This window comes from Apostichopus japonicus, chromosome 6, assembly GCF_037975245.1.
Source record: "Apostichopus japonicus isolate 1M-3 chromosome 6, ASM3797524v1, whole genome shotgun sequence".
NCBI classification, from domain to species: Eukaryota; Metazoa; Echinodermata; class Holothuroidea; order Aspidochirotida; family Stichopodidae; genus Apostichopus; species Apostichopus japonicus.
Window position 1 is genome coordinate 16,371,611 of NC_092566.1, and position 23,225 is coordinate 16,394,835.

Sequence of the window (23,225 nt, forward strand, 5' to 3'; positions counted from 1 at the left end):
AACCTTGACAAGAACAATTTTATAGGTTACTATTCCCCATTATGATCACAGACTATAATGGCTGAAAGTGACTATGCCGGAGACTTGTTGTTTCCAATTTCTTGGGATAAGAGTCGGGTTAGAGCAGGGACCGGTCTTGATCAGCCTTCGAGAAAGGTCAGTCGTGCGTTGATTGGATGATGTTGGTGAGGCGGAAGGACATGGGGTTGTTTATTGCTGTTTTGCCCCTGTTGGATCTGTTTGGATCGAATTGAGTTCTTATAGTGACCATTCAGTCGTTACGGTTTGGTTCAGCTGATCGGATCAATAATCCATTTAGATACGTCAGACTATATGAAAAAGAAATGTTTTTATTTTGTCCAGGTCGTCGTGGCCTAATTGTTTCTTGGGGTTTTAACCAAAGATACTCATTGAATCTGGAATAGTTATTGTAAACTTCGACCTTGATTGTAAGGTTCAGTGTAAAATGTAAACACGGAAATGATATCGCTTACTAGTGTTATTGCCTGCGTTACCTGTCATTACTTGAGTAAATAAACCTCACGTGATACGTTACAACCACAAGGCTGCTCGTTAATCAGAAAGAAGAGATAACTGACATTACCACAGGCAAATATAATAATATAACTATTCTGTAAATATAATTGTCCGTCATAAGAAGTTACAAATTAAAACCAGTCTTGTAAGCAAAGTCATAGAGAGCGCAAGGTAAGTTTGTATTTATGATACGAGGTTATTCTGTTAACAATTTGCTTTGAATTGAAATATCATCTTAGAAGTGTTTGAAACTTTCTGCTAATATTATATTTTACAGGGTGGTGCCTCGAATGCTGTCTATAAAAAGAAGTCGGGAAAACTATACTTGTTAGCACGCAGCGAAAGATACATCAAAGCGCGACAGTACTAACATACTAGTAAAAGCACTTGTTTCGATTTGTAAAAGCGTTTTCATAAAACAAAAATATACAGTCATGATCCGTTTCTGAGGATCACGAAAAGTTTCCATTTGGAAACGAACTTTACACGGACGCTTGGGGTTAGGTAATGTTATGATATGTTATGTCATATTTATCCTGTCATACTATTGTGACGATACTAGGGCAAACAGGTCACATTACAAGCAGTGTCGTAATTTAGTGTAAATGAGGATTGAGAACAAATAGTAGGCCTAACCAGTTAGATTGGTTTTATGATTTTATTACAATCTTATTAAGTTACTTGCTACTGTGCCAGCTGCCGGAACTTGAACTAGATCAATGCTAAAGATAAATTGAAAACTGTTATCAGACAGCATTTTTTCTTTCCATTCAAGATCGTGATTTAATTTATTTATATATACGCCTATTTATATGAATTTCCTTTAGTAGAATCGGCCCAGTCTTGTGAACGAAGTTACTTCATAACGAACTTAATCTCGCGGCAGGAGTTTTGGAAGCATCAGCCAGGTCAAGATACAGCGAATTGCAGTGTCAGCCTCGTTATAACAGATTTACAATCAGGTTAAGCTTGTCGTCTTAATAACTCTGAAAGATTATTGTACGAAATATTATTTATTTCATGTATAATAGTAATGGTTGTCATCCAATGAAGATAGAGTTGGCCGTGGAAGTCATAACGTATTGGCCATTATACGCGTTATGTTTACGTCAACGCGTAGGGCAATCAACCAATAAACACAATCGAAAATCGATCATTACGCTTTTAAAGTTTGAAACCTATTACGTAAAGAGCCTTCCCTATACCGCATAGGTCGAACACAACTACGTTACGTTATACCAAAGAAAGCCCAAAGATACCGTTACAGATAACCTAACGTCAATGTATGCAAATGGTCAGTGCAAGTCTATGGCTAATATAACATTTTTTTCGAATCAACGCAATTCCCATTGGATATATAACGAACGAATTAAAGCTGCAGGCTTCTGCGAGGCTTGACTCGACTTCATTTTTAGGCATTCTACATACAATCCGCGTGAACAACAAGGTCCAGGTCGTCCTACACGTAATGGATTCCGGATTCCAAGTCGTGATGCCTAATTTTCCATCAATCAAATTGGTGATTGCTATCGGCATTGGAGAATCACACGTAAAGGCCAATACTTTATGATCCACCACCAACCAAAAGAGTTTCACAGAGTTGAAAGTGAAATACGGATCAAATTGTGAAATGCTTTGATGACATTCAAGAACGAAAATGCAAACCAAACTACAATCGAACTAACGAAGCAAAGTAATATTGTAATTCTTACCTATACTACTTCCGTGATATGTCAATTGCTTTATATCAATAGTATTAACAGGCAAACGAAGAACCACATTCTGCAAAATCAATTTTATACGTCACTTGATTGGAATTCTACAAACCTTAACGGTTGAATTGTCGCCAGCGTGTAATATCTATTAATGTTTCTAATTCCTTCTCTTAAAGAACCCAAATAACATTACCATGATGCCCAGGATCTTCTTCCTACTAGTTGATTTGACATTCTACTTTCTCGTCTATTGCAATGGACAATCAGGTAGGCCTATACTTTGTATTCGGTATAGTCAGCATATTAGAAGAAGAAGAAACGAGTAACTGTTTAATTTTATCTGTATGATATTCTGTAAAATAGTAATCGCCACGTGTCTTATCCGAGTGAGAAAATTCTGATTTTAGAAACTCTGTTTCATGTATGATTTAGTCTCATTTAATTTAATCATTCATTCTGAAAAGAACATAATAGAAAATATGTATAATAATTAAGTAATAACCCATCAGACAGAAGGACGTCGTAATTAGGCCAGACAGTACATGTATAACAGTAATATTAATACGGTAGCCTAACACTAACCTGAAAGCAACGTGAGCGTTCCTCGAAACTAATATTGTGGTTCTAATCGGTGAAATGATGATAATCAAGCAAATGTGTAGGAATTATCAAACGTAATAATCACGTCTGTGGCAGGATACTAAACACCGTATTAAAGATAGCTTAATGACGTTAGCGAAAACTGCAACGGTTATGCCATTATTATGCTAATTGTAAATAGGTTGCTTTTTGGCGTATGTCAAGCACATTACCTTAATTTATGAAAGTTCATCAGTATTTGCTCCTTATAGTTTGTTAATATCCCATTGTTGACCGTTTTGGAATGACTCGTCTGGATCGTGGTTCCCTTGTAGCGCTTTACATATGAAAGCCGTGTTATACATAGATTACTTTTCAATTATTTTTGGAAAACGTACTAAAACGAATGAAAGAGATATTTTGTTGAAAGAGTTGACGAGTATATGCATACCATTTGCCGGAAGGTTGTCATTTAGGTATTTATGTACTGTTTACATTTTTACAGCCCGTTTTGATATGACTCTATTGGATCGTGGTCCTCTAAGGGCTGAAAGTGATGCCTCAGATAATAATGAGTACCAATGCTATCTTGGTAATCCGGACACCAGCAAAGATTCAATGAAGTCATACAGAGTAGGATGGACTAGAGATATTGCAACTGAAAATCCAGAACCAGGTGATATGGAGTTTACCGATCAAGGGAATAAATGGAGTGTAGATTTGGATGTATCAAATAACAACGCATTTGGAGTCTTTGGATGTAACGCTACTCGTGATGGCGAATGGGATCGAACAGAGATATCAACTGTGAGGATGGTGTCAAATGGTATGTACCGTGGTTAATTAAAATTCCAAGTCAAGATCTACAAATTAGATAAAGGATTGCTATTTATTTGTTTGACAAAAACAAAATTGTAATTATTATTTTTTCCAATTTATTAGCAAATCCATGATATTTTTTCGTTCATTGTTTCACGAAGAGTCAATATTGATCATAATAAGTTGCTTTATGAGGAATAAGGCGTCATTCGTTAAAGAAATAACATGGTTAATTTTATCTAATTAGATTGGCTTACTATATTACACGAGAGATTAGTGTCGACGTCCTTACATTTGAAAATGCTGGTCATATATAAAATAGTCTGTTATATAAGGACATATGGGGTTCATGTAGTTAACATGCACGACTGTTGTAAACCATAGCCATGTTCGCTGGGCTTTTCTTTACACAGTCGCTAATGGATATCATTCACGTACAAAGATTTATAATTCCGAATACACCGAAACTGTTAATCTGGTGAAAAATTCCCAAGTTTATTTAGTCTATGCATATACTTCAAATATAGTCTAGATATCCGTGACTGAAAACTACAATGGTTAGTAATGGTTAAAAAAACATCAGGTCGCGAAAACAAGCTTCATTCTCCAAAATAAGGAACAAAGTGTCATAAAAATTTATGAATACATTAATGCTCTGATAACATCATAATGCTTATAATCCTTTATTATCATAATATACACAACTATGCATGCTTAAACTAGATATCATTATCTTTTCCAGTATTAAGGATTCAAAAACTTTTCCAATTAGAGATGGGATATGGTGTTAAACAACATCAGTGTAGCTGAACAGACCGTCATTCTTTCTTGATTGGCAACTGAATGGAAAATATGTCTGCTAGTAGTTTGTAAATATATGCAAAGGCTCGTATCACATTCGAATTATGAATAAATTAATAACAACTGTTACCCGGATAGTTTCCTGATTAATTGTATAAGATTGCCAAGGAAGCTAGTAGCAGTATATATATTAGGATATTTAATTAATTATATTTTGATTATTGAAATATAATAGAGAAATACGTTGGAATATATGCTTCCTTATTTCGTTATGGAAATGTTTCCCCTTTTTGAGTCAAATCGATCAATGGCTCATAAATCACCGAATATGTTTCCCCAAATTTACACGCCGTACAACGTACCCCTTGTGAAATAAATAGACACAAACATTATGCTTTTATTGTTGGTTGTCGACATTTGAATGATTTTTTTTGGTAGTTGATTATTGTTGCTTTTGCAATCCTTTTAGCCGATGTTGTGCCAACCGTACCGCTTTATACCCAGACTGTCAACGTTGGTGATTTGGATATAATTATACGAATGGAAATTCGAAATGGCAAAGACGTCGCAAACCTTAGATGGATTCATAATAACAAAATCATAACGGCAGCAGATGGAAAAGATACTTACGTCTTTAATGATCCGATTGAAGAGAAAGATGCTGGTATATACGAGTGTTACATTGACGGAGAAAGAAATTTGGCAAAGCATGGTATACATTTACTAATTGTAAGAGGTAGGTAATAACCGCCGATGAACAGTTTCATTACATTACACTCTGGAGACGTACATATATATTGTAATCTTCACCTAATACCAATAAATCCGTAGATCTATTCTCTCTTACTCTAATTAGCACCAGAAATAAACTTTATCTCATATCGCGGTGCCTTAAAATAAAGCTACTCACATACTAACGTCAAGTTCATCGGCTAAAAGTCAGGACAAATACATGTTGCATCCGACATTAAACAACATGTCCAAACTGATATTAACGAATATATGGAATGGGTGAAGGGAACAATTGATAGTAATAATAGTAATAATACATGGTTTTAAAACAAGTTATATTATGAATAGTATATGGCAGATGCATATGTCTTCAGTGCGACGATATTAAAGCATGATTTAAGTTGATTATTGATTGTTTACTGTGGAAATGATGTCCTCAGTAACGTAACATTTTGTCATCATACGTTTTGATTAAAGTCCTCAAAACAAAGGGAGTTTATCAATTTCTAATTGTTTTTGTTCAAAATGTTCTTTAGTTCAAACCTGGATTGACGTTGTAAAGTGTTGATGATCTTTGCATGGTGGCTATTCTGAACGCTCCAATGAGACTGAACTAGTCATATGTTGCATTATTACATGACAGCAACCAAACCCCATATCTGTAAATGTTCTGACAACATTCATACACGACTCTTTGTTGATTAGGTCAAACTTACGTAAAGACGAACAGCGGAGTAGTTGATAATCGCATGTCATGAGCCTGTTACTATAGCTATAACCACTAGTTTTAAGTTGATTAGTTTGAAAATAGTAAGACGTTGGACACACGGCTGTGATGGCACAAGGAACATATTGTTGAGACAAGTCTACACGCAAAATAGTTGAGCTGACTTTCGTCTTTAAATACGTTAGATTTTTTTGTACTTGTGTTGACTTTTATTTACCATGTAATACTACACGTCCAAACAATTCAACAGCTTAAATAGTCCAGATTTGTATATATATAAAACAAGGAAGCAATAGTAATAATTCTAAATCTTTACAGAATAAGCAGTACAGCAATTAGTGATACAAAATGAACTAATTAAATGGCGGTGCTGGTGTCAGGAATGTTGCCGTTACCGAAAACACTATTAACATTCAAAACATAGTACTATTAATTAGGTTAAGCATGACACTGGAAATATATTTCAAGTAAATATAGTTATCAGCATATAAACAAATCATGTTTAAGGCTTTCTGTCTGGTTTTACAGGTACTGTTACAAGTTTGTATCAAATAAGCGTTGTCTGATTTGGCGAAATCGTACTTGGGTATAGTTGAGATTTTGCTTTATTATTTTATCTTCATCAGTCCTGGAAAATCTAGAATGTACAGTAAATTCTACGTTTCAGTTTTGTGTTCAATTGGGAAGCTGGCTCCAAACTGAAGGCAGAAAAGCCCGTGACTCTTTTTTCAATCGGATGCGATTTAAATGTGTATTTGAAATTTGGGTTTTTATGTCTATTTTACAGCTTGTCCAGCAAATCGATGGGGTCCTCCTGACTGCTTCGGCGTTTGTGATATCTGTTATAATGGAGGTGTTTGCGACGACTACAATGGAAAATGTATGTGCCTGTCTGGATTTGGGGGAAACAACTGTGAGATAAGTGCGTAACAATTCCGAATGCACTTCATATTCATATAAGACAAATACGCTTTACAATCCGTTTACCAAAAATGTTAAGTTGTTCAAAAGTCAATTCAACTTATTAGGCAGATTACGAAGCAGTCGCGCCGTTTCATATCATGGATAGGCGAGATGTCAACTAGTAAGTTAGGCCAATTATGTTCTTAAGAGTAAATATCACACCACCCAATTCTGTGGTGCAAGATTGATGAACTTGGCAGTAGGCTTCACAGTTATCATACTGAATATTTACCTTTCTCTTTACTCGAAGTTGGTCGAAAAACAAACATCAGAAGTATAAATTACACACACTCCACGTACTTATATCACGTATCAAGGTGAGATCGATGCTAATAGACAGTTAAGACCGCGAAAAACGTCCACTTCTAAGTATCAAAGATTGCGACATACACGGACGACTCCAAAATTCCGTTCATTTTGCTTGAAAATTGAAATCATTGTATGACTTTGGAGAATATTAAAGTTGTTAGACGGGATGTCATTTAAAGTTGTAAGGTGTAATCAATTGGCTTTGTAACAATAAACAGTTGCATTGTAATTATGGAATGGTACTTATCGTATCAGTGAAATATGAATTAAAACACCTTACATTTTAATGTGTTGTTTGTCGATGTAAGATAATTTATACACGATTCGCTAATACGAATAAAACGAATACATTCCAACATTTGAGATCTCAGGAATGGAAACAGAATTTGTGACACATGTGCTTGTTTTTACTTGCTCTGTGAAAGTTTTAGACTTCGTGATAACGTGAGAATTTGTTTTCTGTTTATGTTAAATACAGCATTTACACATAATTTTTAACCGCTATCGGTTTTCATTGGGAATATAGCTGGTGAGTGAGTGAAAATCTCCGCTTCAATTGAGAGTATATAATAAATCATTGAGGAAAATCGCCATTTTCGTTAAGTACAGTACAATGAAAGAGTTTCAATTTCCATTGAACAATTTCCATTGGGCAATGTAAAACCTAGTTTACAGAAAATCATTTGTTTCATTTCAGTGTGTGGTTATAACAGATTTGGACATGATTGTGGATTCCAATGTAGCTGGATAGAAGATGAAGCGATTAAGTGCAAATCAAACCTGTTTTGCCGACCACACCCGCTAGGTTGTACCTGTATTACGGGGTTTGAAGGACTTGATTGTATGGAAGGTTAAGTTCAGATATTTGCTCAATTTGTTTGCACATGACAAGTCCGTTATTCTATCTATAACCAATATATCTATCTATCCACCCTTCATCCAGTAGATGCATAGAAGTATATATACATATATATATATAAATATATATATATATATATATGAGAGTTGTGTGTATATATATATGTATAAATATATATATATATATATATATATACTTCTATGTATCTACTTCTATGTATTGTAAAGAAAATCCTAGTGTATTATGATTCTTAAGGACCCGTCGGAGGTTACGCAACTTTCACCATGTGACTTGAAACTTACATTACTTTCCTTAGATTGGTGAATTTTAGCTTTTCCAAGTAACGACTTCAGACTGTTAGGCTACCTGTAATGACAGCTGAGGGCTTAACAAACTGCTGTCAATATAACGACATGTTACTTGTTTTGCAACATGCGTTACTTAGCTCCTGAACTGCTTAGAATGCTTTCACGTCATTGTAGAAAAACACAGTTTGAGCTCAGCATGAGGCATAGGGGTATAAAGGCAGACTTAGGCTCCCATTGGGAGACATTTTAAGACAACCAAACCATTTGAGCTGAAAGGGATAGAGAAGAACTATCACAATGAAAATTGACAAGAAACCCCCGGAGGAATTGCATTTAATCGGATCTACAGACTTTATACATACAAAATAAATGCAGTAGTTAGGAATATGAAAGAAGTAAGCATTTCTACATAATAAGCCTAGGTTCTGCTTGCACAACATTTTGCTGTACTATATCTTCACTGTATAGTAACACGTGCACAAGGAAGGTTTATTCTTTTCGAATCGTCGTGTAACTTATTTATTATTACTATATTAGTTTTCGAACGTTTTATCAATTTTTACATCTTACTTGCTTTGGCGATTTTTCACGAACTGACCTTTCTACACAACATATATATATATATATATATATATATATATATATATATATATAACCTCTATATAAACCTCTATTAAATATATCTATAACAAAATATTAACTTGTAGTTGCGCAGAATGGCGAAATTATAATAAGCCAAAGGAAAGTCCGCAAGAAGGTGACAACCTTTACATTCCACATAGGCTGTTTTTAAGAAATATTTATACACGTAACTGATCATTCTTTTGTGTAACACGTTAAACCTATTCGTTGAACCATCAAACGAACTTGACTTTAAGCAAGTCCAGTCCATTCCTGTCTAATCACATAATAACATTTACATCGCAGACTGTTCAACTGGAACCTACGGTGCAAGCTGTCTGCAAACTTGCCACTGTGAATCGGGAGAATGCGACCAATTTACTGGTAGCTGCATTTTACCATCATGCGAATTCGGGTGGTCAGGAATCAACTGTCAAGGTAAATTGAACCATTTAAAAAGTAAAAGAAAATATGTATGTGATCGAGACAGTTTTGTTTAACTAACCAAACAGGAAGTGTTTGTGTACTTGGTTTGTCAATTTAACTAATTCAACCGACATATTATCCCATTGCAAGTAGCTTATTTCTTACCCTCCTTCCCTCGAAGCCCAAAAAATATTGTACTTTTCTTTTATATCAGTATTGGCATATTTATAAACAGTTATCTATATCGTGAATACATTAAGTATGTACTGTAGATGTACTTCCATGGCTCAAAATGTTGTTCACTGACTGCATATGCCACTCAGAGCAAAGAGTGCGTAAACTTCGACAAGGAACTACGTTAACTATAGACGGGAGCGCTGCATTTCAACTTTGTTTGAACATATAATACCAATACATCACATTTTTGTAACAGAGTTGTCATTTCTACTTCCAAGACAACATTCGCTGTAATATTTGTGTTTCACCATTAGTTCCTCACATATGTCCAGTCGACTACTTTGGAGGTGATTGTACATTTAAATGTCGCTGCAAAGATAGTTGTGACAAATTATCTGGAGCATGCTCGACGGCAGACTGCGATGCAGGTTACAAAATTTACGATGGGAGTTCCATTTGTACGGGTAACTCAATGTTTATATATCAAACATTTTCTTTGAAGCGTTTATAAGCGAATAATATGAACGCAGCAAAATCGGTGGTTTATAGCTTAGTTAAAAGCAGGCCCTCATTTCGACTAATTTATTTGTAGGTTATGATTAATTTGTTCCATGTAGACTATTAGGAATATTTCATGACTAACAGTGTTAAAACAGCCGATACTCGTAGCATCGAGCGGTTAAAACTAAAGGTATTTTCTCTGCTACGTACAGAGAATAGTCGATCATTAAAGATGTATACATTGTGCATGATTTAAGCAGTTAAAGAAAATGATTAAAGATATTTACTACCGACTAGACATGTTTCCCTATGTAAAAATACTAGGCATACACGTATTTACGTTCTAACAAATCAAAAGACTTTGCCCACCTTCGCATACTTCGCGGTTACTGTTGCTGATAATTTCAATGAACGTTTCACTTACGTTTAAGATAGATCAATACTTGATGTTGGTGATGTAAACCGAATGAAAAATAATAGTAATAGTAATGTGTCATGTCACCAATGATTCCAAAAGTATACATATAAATGAAGCCGTTGCTTCTTTGACGTACACTGTTACAATGGATTTTTCACAGAGTGCCAAGGGCAAACGTTTGGTGAAAACTGTGCTGAAAACTGTCACTGTTACGAAAGTTACTGCAACAAGGTGACAGGATCTTGCAATGGAGGATGTGACAATGAGTGGGTGGACCTCTTCCCCCCTAACAACTGTCAAACTGGTAAGGAATTAAGTCAGTGGTCGCACATGATATTTGTACGTGAACGTGTTCAATGGTTTTATCAATGCTTCTCTCTTTACTCCTGTATAGACAGAGTTTTCTGCCATTTGTGATACTAAATCAACATCCTTTAAAGCAATATACGTTACAGATTGACTACAACTACATATCAGATTGTTCTCCAATTCATGGGTTGATCATTAGCCAAGTGTTATGAAATCCAGCAAATTCTGATGGCAATGAAATTGGCAATGCCATCCGCATGACGATTGGACTTTGTATATGTTGGGAAATGATAGTGAAGTTCGCTATCATTTCAAGTGTAATGAATGTAATTGCTAAGAAACCACTTTGAATAATACTGATAATCAGAAAGTTAAACCACGGATCGTTATATCGATAAGTCGTTACAGTACGTATATATGTATAGAACCGGTTTCACGTGTATCAAACATGGGATTTGACACCTGTTGTTTGCATTCATTGCTATAGTATTGTCCATAGCAGTTTAATTTCAATGCGTCCGAAACAGGTTGTATTACTTCTCGGCTTTTTATTAGTGACGTCGGCATCCATGCTTAATAGGGTGTATTTAAATTAAAGTCATGATGATAATAAGAGTCGTGTCTTGAGAATCGTAACAGAGACTTATAAGGTAGAATACTTATTATCCACCATCCTGATCATTTTTAACGTTGTGCAATATAAAATGTGTATGCTGAATAGCTGACTCTACATCTTTTGTGTGAAATGAATGACGGTGTCCCCTAGTTTATTTGTTCACAGGCCTTGTCGACGCTACGTTCACTAAAGTAAACCCAGGCGTTGCGGTACCAGTTCACTGTACAGCTATTGAAGGTCCCGGGGGAGATTTGGATACACTAGATTTGGTTCTCTCATGGCACCCTATCGGTCTCCAGAATGAGGACATTAAGTACAATGGTACTATGGAGGATACAAATGTAAAGATTAACACCTTCATAGTGGATAACGTGCTTGAAGGACACTGGCTATTCTGTCAGTTGAGAGCCAGGGGCACCATGGTTGCAGTGCTTGATGTTACCATTGAATTTTATGGTGAATACTTTTCCACTTAATATATTTTGTTACACTGTATATTTGATACAAACAGTTAACGGAAAAAAGGGCGTAAGAGCGTACACACTGCATTCATAGTGACGAAGCAACATTTTGTGGTATGTTGCTTCAATCTTTAAATTTTGGTTATTCGTTAACGTAATGCGATGAAATGTTCATCAGGGAGATCGTTTTTTGCTTCAAAAGACCTCGGCAAGCAAAGAATGCATGTATGCTTTTATAGCAAGTGACCCAACAACATTTTACGTGGTATTAACAGGGGTTACATCCAATGGTTTCATCAGTATGGCAGTGCAAGGGCGTAGGAACCGGGGGGGGGGGGGGGGGGCTGGGGGGGGGGGGGCGCCAGCCCCCCCCCCCGTGAAAAATATGGGGGGGGGCGGAAGTATCATTCCGCCCCCCCCCCCCCCCCCCCCGCTCCGCAAGTCAGAAAACCCCTTTTTCATTTCCAAATGAGAAAAAAATCACATTTGGAGCACCAAATTGCATTTAAGGCCAGGTGAAAATGCAAAATTCTTTACAAAATGGAGTGGGAGTTGAAGTGTGCTATTTTGCACCAAATTGCATCTGAGGCCACCTGGAAATGCAAAAAAATTCCAAAGGGGAGGGGGGCACCCCCTCCCCTAAACCCCTCCCCCAGGCCGGCCATCAGTCTTCAGCCCCCCCACTCAAAAGTACCTTCCTACGCCACTGTGGCAGTGCTTTAACGAGAAGTAAGATGAGCATTTACGACATGAATGTACTTTCACTGAAATATGAGGAGAAAGAAACTCGACTAGATTTAAAGCATCCTTTTTTATATTTCTTGCAAAAAGCTTTGCCATGTGATCACCAGGCTCCAGCAGGTGAAATGGTGGAGCGAGATCCACAAGGCTCAGGTCCCTTCCAAGATGGCACCATAGTTGTTTACACATGTCCTGATGGATATAACTTGGTTGGAGACACGACAGCAGTGTGCCAGAACGGAAAATGGACCGTTGAGGAAGAACCCACTTGTGAAGGTATATTTCAAACTACACGGCAACGTCATTCATATCACAACAAATACATTTGTGTGATATGTTTGTTAAAGGACGCTATAGCATGACTTTTTCAAAATGATGATAGTGATGAAAATGTATAACCATTAAAACATATGTAACCATTCAAAATAATACATTTCAATACCATCAAAACGATCGAGGCATATGAAGTGTTTTGAGACCATGTGAATACTTAACAGTATCCAATGACGTCGGTTATTTGACTTTAATAGAAATAATGTTGGTGCAATATGTGGTTAGCCTCAAATCTTTCTTGGTTACACTGCATCGACCCGAAAAAAAACCAGCAACTGTTTCAATAGAATGCTATAAACATTTGTCTAATGTGGACGTTTGATTGACTAAACGCCGTCCGACCTTTGGAACCACGTTGAGCAGAACAGTTCGTTTTATTACATTAAACCCAGTGGCGGAGCTAGGGGTATTGGTCAGGGGGTGGGGGCGAGAATGGTCTGTAGGGGCGCTTCGACACTATCTAAGCAGAGCGCCACCACAGGTTGGCGCGGAGCAAACATACATTTTTTGAGTAAAGATACTCCCTAGATCGCCGGAAATGACCCTTTCCGGGCCTTGCTAATTTGCAGATAAACGAAGAATAAATAGGTGTCATCGCCATTTTGTCAGAAAATTACACCAAAAAAATGTGACAAATGTCAATAGGTATTTGAGAGCGCAATAAAAAAAGTCAATAATCGCGAATAAGTAAAACGTGGTAAAAAGCTGAAAAGGGCGCCAGCAGTACATTTGAGTCTGTCAGGGGGGGCATCCGCCCCCTCTGACTGTATGGACGCTCCGCCACTGATTAAACCCACATCTTATATCCCAACAACGGGATATTTATCGATCGGGTCAATGTTGGTTCAGCATTTTCATCCTGGTTGGGGATACTTAACATTAGACCATTGTAGAAACAATGTAATTATCCCAACAATTGGTTATGTAATATTGAACCAACATTACACATTTTCCGTGTATCTCAACTGCTGGATAATACACGTATTTAATCATGTAGTACAACTTCCAGGTATTACTCAACTATCCCCAACCTTCCTTTCTTCTCCGCAGTCGATCGCACTGTACGCCGATGTGTTGTTGCACACCTGACATCAGATCCAGAATCTGCTCTAGAATATACTGTTCGTTTCATGGACCATGGCATCGCAAATAACACTCAATTGTGGGCTAAGGACCCATACGGAATGAAATATGGTCCATTTTCAGGAGGAATCCTGAATACGTTTTCGTATAGAGCGCCTGCGTATTTTATTAATATATTCAAACGGCCCTCATTGGAATTCTTAAGTGAAGCGGATGTTTATTTGTATTTGTCGATACAGAACAACAATCAAATATTGTGTTATCCTACTGAACACATCGGCACAGACTACATACTGGTAACATTCACACACAATACGACCACGTTTCTTATCACAGCCTCTGTTTCAAACACCGAGGTTGCTATTCTGTTTAACGAGGACTACTATTTCAATGGAAAAACCTACAGTTTGAATTACCCTTTAAGATTTACTCTTAATGATTTAGAAACTGCCGTGGTGCAGACTCCCTTTGATGCAACTGGTACTTTTGTTAAATCATCAAATCCCGTTGCAGTTATGATGGACCTTCGATCAAACGAACCCTCCGCATCTTCTTCTTCGTTATTTTACCTTCCTCCTGTGAGTGAATGGGGCTATAATTTTTCTTTCACAATTTCCCCTGATAATCTGTTTTCATTCAGAATAATAGCTGCTTACGATGCAACCGTTATTAAGATGGATCCAAGTATGCAGCTTTGTGGCCAAGTGGTTGAAACATTTATTCTTGAGGCCTGGGAGATACGTGATTTTAATGATTTTATGAACTGTTTCATTTTTGTATCATCATCAAAACCTACCATAGTCCTCTTAAATGAATATTCTTCCCCAACATCTTGCCACAATATTGTGGTACCGTCAACAGATAGAGCAATACAAAGGATTCCGGTATTTATAAAGGAAAAAATAATGCAACCTAACATTAGAGTCTGGATCTCAAACGAGGACTATCACAGTATATTAATTGATAATGAAACGAAGGTTTGGGATGTTGTGCAGAACAGCAGTAGAGGTTTTGTAATGGTCGAAAAACTCGTAGAACCTGGATATCACGTGATATCGTCATCTAACGCAGCATCTAGAATTCTTGCCATCGCCAATAAAGAGCTGTACGCGGCACACAATTTCAATTCAGGTATGAGCCCACCATATGTTTAGTGAATTTTCGTTCCTTTTGGGATTAATTACCTTTTATTGTTTGCAAATATTGTCGAAGAGATAATAGTTTTATTTAATTGGTTAATTTTATTAATACTCACAGTTGACAAATGTTGTCGGTTGTCTTATTTTGATCAATTCAAATATTAGTATAAGTTGTACTTTGCAAGTTCGGCGACCTCGATGATCAAACGATAGCACAACTTTTACCCGAGAGAATATCCTTATAGCGAAGCCTTCTGGGTGTTATCCTTGAAATACGAGCAAATGTTACAATGAAGTTAGTAATGAGTTACAGTAAAAAACAAGTAAGTGGTAAAACAAATATCTTTAATAAAAGTTATAGCAATCCTGTCTTCTGAAAGTTTATATTAACGGGTATTTTCCCCTTAAAAATTAAAGATAATGACTTTAATGTTATCATTATCGCGATTATGTAGAAATGTTCTTATTATCAGGATGGGATTTAATAGGTCTTTGTTGACATGATGCCTTTTATTTTCTATTCTTAGAGATATTTCTCAGGACGTGCCCTTTCGAAATGTTGTCGTATTCTGGCGTGCAACTAACCTTTCGTTCAACTTTCCCTGGAACATCCGCAAACTCAACGCAAAGCTGCAGTCGAGATTCTTCTTATGGTAACTAAAACGTCTTAGTTTAATTAATGGAACTTTTTCAAATATAGTTCAACAATTTACGACCCAAAATTCCATTGGTGACATCTCTGTTGTAATGTGTAAGTGCAATCATCAATTGTCACAAAAATGACCAAGGAATTATTGAAGCAATAGTCTTCCTTGGTATACTTTACAGATTGTTAAATCCTTAATGGTACCTAACAGTCTTCTTTCTAACTTTTAGCAAAACAGCCTCTGTCAGGTAGATTTTGTGGTCACCATGGATGGGAGGAACCAGTACTCACAAAATGTTACTCTTCCAAAGACGCGACAGATGAAATTGAGAGAATCGCCAATGTAAGTGTAATATGTTATATGTAATATCATTTCGAATTTAAAGAACGAGAATATGTTACCGTACTTTGAAGTTATTTTCGCTGTAAATTCCGTACATGAGATGCTACATCAATATCACAAAACGATTGCTTCATATAAACTTACTATAGTGCATTCACCACGATTCTTTTTTTTTTTCAATTTTTTTTTTTTGTCCAGCAAAGTACGATATGGTAGTTGTTGTGTTCAATGAGGACGAAATCACAACTGAAAGTTGGAATTGTTATTAACGTTACTCTAAAATTAAGGATTGGAATGAATATAGGATACTGTATTTGAACAGTGTAACATCACCAATACCTATTTCGAATGAACATGCACACTTTTAGCGATCTTTTATTCAAATTTTCGATTAGGAAAAGACCCCCTAAGAAAAGTACATGTTGTCTTTGACACATGGGAAATTGAGCCAAGTTATTTGTTATCTGTTTAGACGACTGTGACGGAGGAAAATGTCGAGGAAGTTGCCGGCGATCTAGCACTCATAACAACTCAGACTGACGATCTTGACGCATCAGAAATCGAAGATGTAGCTAGGTCATTGGAGGATATTGCTAATGCCAACAGTTCTTCACCAGAAGTAAGAACTTCGTTTTTCAATTGAATTTAAGTAATATACAGACCTATACACAATGATATGTACATGTAGCTACGTAACTATGCCAATGTGGTCGTCTGGGGCCCGGCGAAAAATACCGAAAACAACGAAACATCCACTCATCCGCTGAGGCAGTAGGTCAGCAAAGAGGCTAGTGTTGAGATCACACGTTTGATCATTCAAGTCCAAAATGGCATAATGTACTCTATGTGGGCCAAACGCGTATTCATCTATTATTTACCCATATGAGCGTCTTCTTTAAACTGCCATCAGAACCACAACAACTTTTGAAATTCTGACCAGGCTCATCCTAAATGTTTGTTTCAAAGGTTACACAGTCAGTTTTGGGGACAGTCAACAATTTAATGGAAGTAGACGAAGACGAACTCGGCAAGGAAACGCAAGGATCCAGTAGCGTAATCATTTCTCTGGAGCAACAAGTCTCAAATGTCCAAGAGAATCCAGGAAACTTTACAGACGTACAAGTCAATGTTGGCGTTCAAGCTGTTAAAGTTAATCCAAGTATTACTAACGCGATCACATTTATAAGTTTGTCACCAACTAAAAACACTCACCAGGACGTTCAAAATGCTGACCTTTCAGAGGAAAACACAATACTGCATAATGACGAACGGGAAATACAGACAGACAACAGCCTAACATCGATCTTCGTTCCATCAATAATATTAGAACAAGCCTTGATAGGTATTTCCTTCAATCACTGAAATATCGACATTATTCTATGTCAATTTTGTTTTATATTTTACGACTTTTGTCGAAACAGCGTTGTCCGTTTATAGCCAACAATCTTGAAAGCAATTAATACAAGTTTGTTAATTTCAGTTTCACCAGAGGCAGAGATATTTCAAATTAAGTGGCAAAGTTATCGGCTTGTAAATTAATACGAGCAATAAAAGGAATACAATGTTTACAAATTTTCCTTAATTGTTTGAATAATGTCGAATCTATAGTTTTTCTTTTACTTCTTTTTTCACTTCTCACTTACAGTTGATCCAAACATATCCTACGTTCCAATCAGCTTTATCATTTACAAGGATTCGCGCCTGTTCCAAACAAATATGGCTTCCAATGACACCTACAGACAGGCAATCGCTAGTCAAGTTATTTCTGCGACTTTAGAAGTTGATAAAGTTGTCATTGAAAATCTGACAGACGACGATCGTATCATATCAAGGTTTATGATTACACCTGTAAGTATCAGCCAAGGGGGAAACTATTTTGGAAAGTAATAATCTATATGTTCATAAATCATTTCTACAGCTCTGTTATGAGGTCTGTGCATTTTATTAAAGGAATGTACATCTGATGTTCGTTGTTAAGTTTAATTGTGTACTAGCAATGCATTAATAACTACAATCAAGCGAAAAATTTCATGAAAGGTAACATTTTCAGACAGGAGGGTCTTGTTTCATATTTTTTTTTGCATATTTTTTAACCTACTTATCTTTGTAGGTAAACGCATTTAATTTGGTATGTTCTCTTAATTGCTATTTTCTCTGACAGCAATTAGAGGGAATCGATTCAAACGAAGTTGTAATAGAGAAGACATGTGTATTCTGGTTGGTGCAACCGGGAAGCAAAAGCGGAATCTGGTCTGATGATGGTTGTTTGACATCTACAGACAACAACCATACCGTGTGCATGTGCAGTCATTTGACTAGCTTTGCCGTGCTTGTTGTAAGTTCACTTGAGAGATCTTTATAAATTGAAGGCAGTAGAGGCAGAAAACATTTCATTTTATATCTAACCGATGTTATGCAATTTTTAGTGTCACTGGTGCAAGCTACCGCGTCGTTTATGTGTTAAAAATGACGTGTGTTTACTGTGAGAGTAAATCTTTATGGAGTCCCGTATGCAGTACTTTATTTTTTTTTATTTTTAATCTTCACTAGATTTTAATAAAGACACAATATTTATGTTTCGGTAATGAATCAGTACAAATTCCCATGGTATAACTAATATTGCTTGCATTTTTATTCTTTGCATTTAAAGGGAATTGAAACGGACAACCCAACCCTTAACGTTATAATGTGGATAGGATCATCTCTATCGATAGCTGGCCTCGTTGCGTCTGCCTTAACATTGTCTCTTATAAAGTAAGTCGAAGAGTCTATAATTATATTCATTTGGCAACAAACATATTGAAAACATAAACTGCAGGAAGAACCGTATATGTGCATATTCTGACATATATTGCAACCAAAACACGTTTTACTCTTTTAGAGAAATGAGGCAGAAGCACTCTTCACAGATCAATATCAACCTCTGCGTAAGCCTGATGGCTTTCTACATCACATTTCTGGCCGGGGATTTAGCCAAGACAAGCCCGAGGCATTGCCGGAACATTGCTACAGCAATACATTACTTCTGCCTAGCGACCGTGGGTTGGATGACTGTCGAAGCGGTCCACATGTACCTCCTATTTCTTAAGTTCCAATCGCAAAAAGCGTTTCAACTGAAGTTCAAGTATTTTGTTCCTGTATCTGCCGCGTTGGTGTACGGTAAGCAGCTAAAGGTTTCCTTCCTGACGCCGATTGATTACTACCGCGATGCCATCACAATGTTCCTACTTTCAATAAATCGTCTGTAGTCTTCTTTCAAGTGTTCCAATGGTCCCTCCTAACTGCTGATACTGACCGTGTATTTTGACACCATAATAACAACAATTACGATTGCTGATTGAATGACTACAGACTTAAATGATGTTCCATGTCTATTGCTTTGAAGTCTTGAATTGCTGTCATAGATTTGTCATCCTAGTAATATTAGTGAACCGAATACAATTCATGATCATTTTTACATTCTTTGAGTTTCGTCTCATTTGTTTTAGGGTGGATATTTAACATTTCATGTCTTGACCTCCAGACAGCGAAAACCATTAGGTCATAGTATTAAACTGTAAAGTAATGTCATAATGTGGCAAATTCTGTTCATCAATTTATTTATTCCAGGCAGAATTGAAATTATGCATAAGCAATCCAATGACAACATATTTACGTTCATTTCTTTCCCTAGGTCTCTCCTTGGTGCCAGTCTTGGTTGTGTTCTTCAAGTCATCTGATCAATCAATGGAATAGTAAGTCAACATATCATTTATTACAAAGTTGTTGATTCCTTGCCGAGAGCTTTCGTAGGTAGGGCCAGATGAAATAAGAATTCGGACAAATGAAAAGTCGTTATACTTACATTCACTACTGGAATTAAATAAAGCGTCAATGCATAATATGTGTTTTTTCATGTATTTCAGGGGAAATATATCCTAACTTAACATACATGCTATTACCCGTACACTTATCACGTACATCGTAACAGCTCATCCGAGAAATTAAAACGTTCAGGTAGCTCTTAACATAGCTATAAAATAGGTCAGAATACTTTTTTTGTGTCCACTTGACGAAAATACTTAAAGGATGTTTGACACAAGCATATTCAGAAGCTTTTTAATGTTGATGTAAGAAATATCGACTTATTGCAAAACCTATGTATTAAATCGTTATCTTCTGGGTAATTCTGGAAACCATTTGAATCGAATTTCACAATAATTATGAAGCTAAACTTTATATTGATATTTTCATAATATTCTGATTAGGTACATAATCTTGAAATCCTGGCTTCAACTTATAACTAGAAATATGCTTGTACTGACATTGTTTCGTTTTTTTGTCATTGTTGGTTCTGTGATATTTTGCAGCTGCTTCTTACCAACTGGGAAAGGACTCTACTTTGGTCTTCTTGTGGAAATTCTGATTATGGTTGTCTTCAACATAGGCGTCTTTATCCTACTTCTTCGAAGAATTGTTTTCCGTCCTATGATGAAAAGTAGTGCCACGCGGAACAATAAGAAAGAAATGCTTGCACGAATGCAGCAATTTATTCTGTTTTGGGTTCTTCTAGGGTTGTCGTGGATTTTCGGTTTCCTCGCTGTTATTCCAAACCGGAAGACATACTTGTTTGAAATCCTCTTCTGCATCTTAACGTCTCTTCAAGGGATCGTTTTATTCATCTTTATCTGTGCAAAAAACCCAGAAGTGAAGAAAGCATTCAAGAAAACAAGTTCCTTCTTCAGTGAGTGGAATATCACAAACACTAAAATGAGTTACACTGTAAACAGCACTACTGACAGTACCATTGCACTTGAGACATCAAGTGATAAATAGAGAGAAACGATGTTGATTCTATGTTTACACCATACAAGCTACATTTTGGGTTCATCAATACCGTGTATTCCCTCCATGGTGTTCATCGAAGCTTGGGCAACCTTCGTTGCTCAGTTTTAGCCCGTTCAACTGCATACAATATTTCCAATTGTATATAAAACCATCGAATAATAATATTCATATCAGATGTAAACTAGAAAATATATAATTTGTAAGTGTTTCACGCTAATGATGAAAGTATAGTAACTCATTCAATCCAATAAAGACGAGCTCTGTACAGACGAGTACAGACAGTACAAACGAGTACAGAAAGACGAGTCCAGTACAGACGAGAGCTGCTAAATCAGTTAATTTGAAGGCAGCAGCATCTTTACTGTTACTAGTTACCGCCATTATATAGAAATTCAATCGTACAAATCTCTTGAGTGCTACTTAGTTTATTACTGCACCCTATGGTATTCTACTAACTAGAACAATAAAATAAACTTTCCCTTTCCCTTTGGTTAAAAGGATTAATATAGGTAAAATATTTTAATTTGAATCATGTGAGTTATATCTCTTTTCGTTTTTGAAATATTATCGTAAGAACATGTTCATCAATTAAACGAGAATGGACGTCTTAGTGTACAACACAACCTATTAGACTAATTTCTAAAGATGTAACCTTCTTTTATTGTCTCAAACTCACATTAAATTAAGTTACTGTATGATTACAGTGTAATTCAAGTTGGTTATAATTTGAATTAATAACGCAGGGTGTAATTAGAAAGAGTTTACTGAAATTCGTAGACCAATGGACTGACATTAACACATAGAACTTTGCCGAGTAGCCGACTTTATTTAGCAATTTAGAGAGAGTTCGAGAGCTCTAAAAGGAGCATTTCGGATATTGTAGATTGTTTAATGGTGATATCCGAAAGCCCAGAAAAGATGCAGTAGGCAACGGTTTTGGTAAACGATGACTCATCAAGACTAAAATTATCCATAAACTTTGAGTTACCAAAACGATTCACTGTATATAATGTGTCCATCAATTTGGGACACCCACATATGGACTACGATGGTCCATGCTAATTTGGAAAGATCCACGCTAATAAGGTTGACCTTACAGTGACCTACTTTGTAAGTTGATGAAATGTGATAGCAATCTGTCTCAGAGCTGCTGCCACATAGATCAGTTCATGGACTTCTTACCTCTTTGCTGCTAGCATATACCAATTTGTAACTAGTATGACGGTTTCGCAATGCGCATTCCTTTTGAAGAAACCCGAGAACATTTATCGCAGATATCAAGGCACTGCCATATAATCTGATATTTGTTTTGTTAATTGGATTTAAGTGCAAACAACTACTAACAAGTAAAAGAAATCTAAATGAAGTTTTGCCATTAAAACACAGGACCAAATGAACAACTGTTAGTAAAGTGTACAGTAAAGTGGTAAAGTGTTAAGATGGTAAAGTGTACCATGCACTTATTTCTGTTTTACATCTCCGATTATAATATTCCAAGTACGTTACAATGATGTCCTTTGGCTATGTTTTCATATTATCGCTGATTGCTGGATCTTTAATTGAAAACACACCCAGTTGCTTAATTCAAGTTATTTGATCGTATTATGATGAAGCGTGTACATTTATGTGTTTCCAATGTCATCAAGTAAAATAAAACAAGGCTTCGTGTATTAAGCTAGCAGTTTATGTAACCACAATTAAAATGAACATTCGATTTACGGAACTCAATGTTATACGAAGATACAAACACCGAATATATTGAATGTTTACAATCTGATAAAGAAACGATTACAGTATGCTTTTTATCTTACTTTTTGTTTTACCAAATCTGATTAATGAGACTGGAATTAAGTTTGCTCTTATTGGAATTTGCCCTTTGAGATGTGGCTGTAAAAAATAACTTCAGTGATATGGTTAATAAGTTTTTTGGTAAGGTTCATTGTGTCTTTGGAGTTATTTATGACAATGCAGATATCATATCAGGAACAAATAACAAAGAAACAGAGAAGAACTAAGCCCATACAAATCTGTTTGGCTAATTTGTATCTTCACATATTTCAATTATCAACCATGGTTGCTATAGGGTTAGCATGACATATTGGCTGACTAACCATTGCTGTCACGTAATGTAATATCTCTCTTATGAAATATTGGCAACTTGACACCACAAACTAACTAGGAAAATGTTTCTACATATCGATACAAATCGATGAAGATTGTCGACATTAACAACAA

General features: G+C 36.2%; 1 protein-coding gene across 4 annotated transcripts; it reads left to right on the forward strand.

Annotated features, from left to right (window-relative positions):
- Positions 1-74: 74 nt before the first annotated feature.
- LOC139969119 (uncharacterized) lies at positions 75-23,006 on the forward strand. 4 transcript variants are annotated; one of them, XM_071973921.1, is made up of 23 exons: positions 75-708; positions 1,365-1,499; positions 2,429-2,519; positions 3,337-3,657; positions 4,921-5,187; positions 6,698-6,832; positions 7,880-8,032; positions 9,277-9,408; positions 9,888-10,037; positions 10,653-10,796; positions 11,583-11,873; positions 12,710-12,895; positions 14,003-15,166; positions 15,702-15,827; positions 16,051-16,163; positions 16,636-16,782; positions 17,130-17,505; positions 17,809-18,011; positions 18,325-18,498; positions 18,814-18,917; positions 19,045-19,322; positions 19,837-19,897; positions 20,513-23,006. In XM_071973921.1, the coding sequence occupies exons 3-23, from the start codon at positions 2,447-2,449 to the stop codon at positions 20,976-20,978; spliced, it is 5,064 nt and encodes a 1,687-aa protein (XP_071830022.1). In that variant the 5' UTR covers positions 75-708; positions 1,365-1,499; positions 2,429-2,446; the 3' UTR covers positions 20,979-23,006. The 4 variants fall into 4 exon arrangements, with proteins under 4 accessions (XP_071830022.1, XP_071830023.1, XP_071830025.1 ...); XM_071973922.1 differs by having other exon boundaries at positions 1,368-1,499; XM_071973924.1 differs by lacking the exon at positions 14,003-15,166 and having other exon boundaries at positions 75-1,499; positions 20,513-23,004.
- The last annotated feature ends 219 nt before the right edge of the window (positions 23,007-23,225 follow it).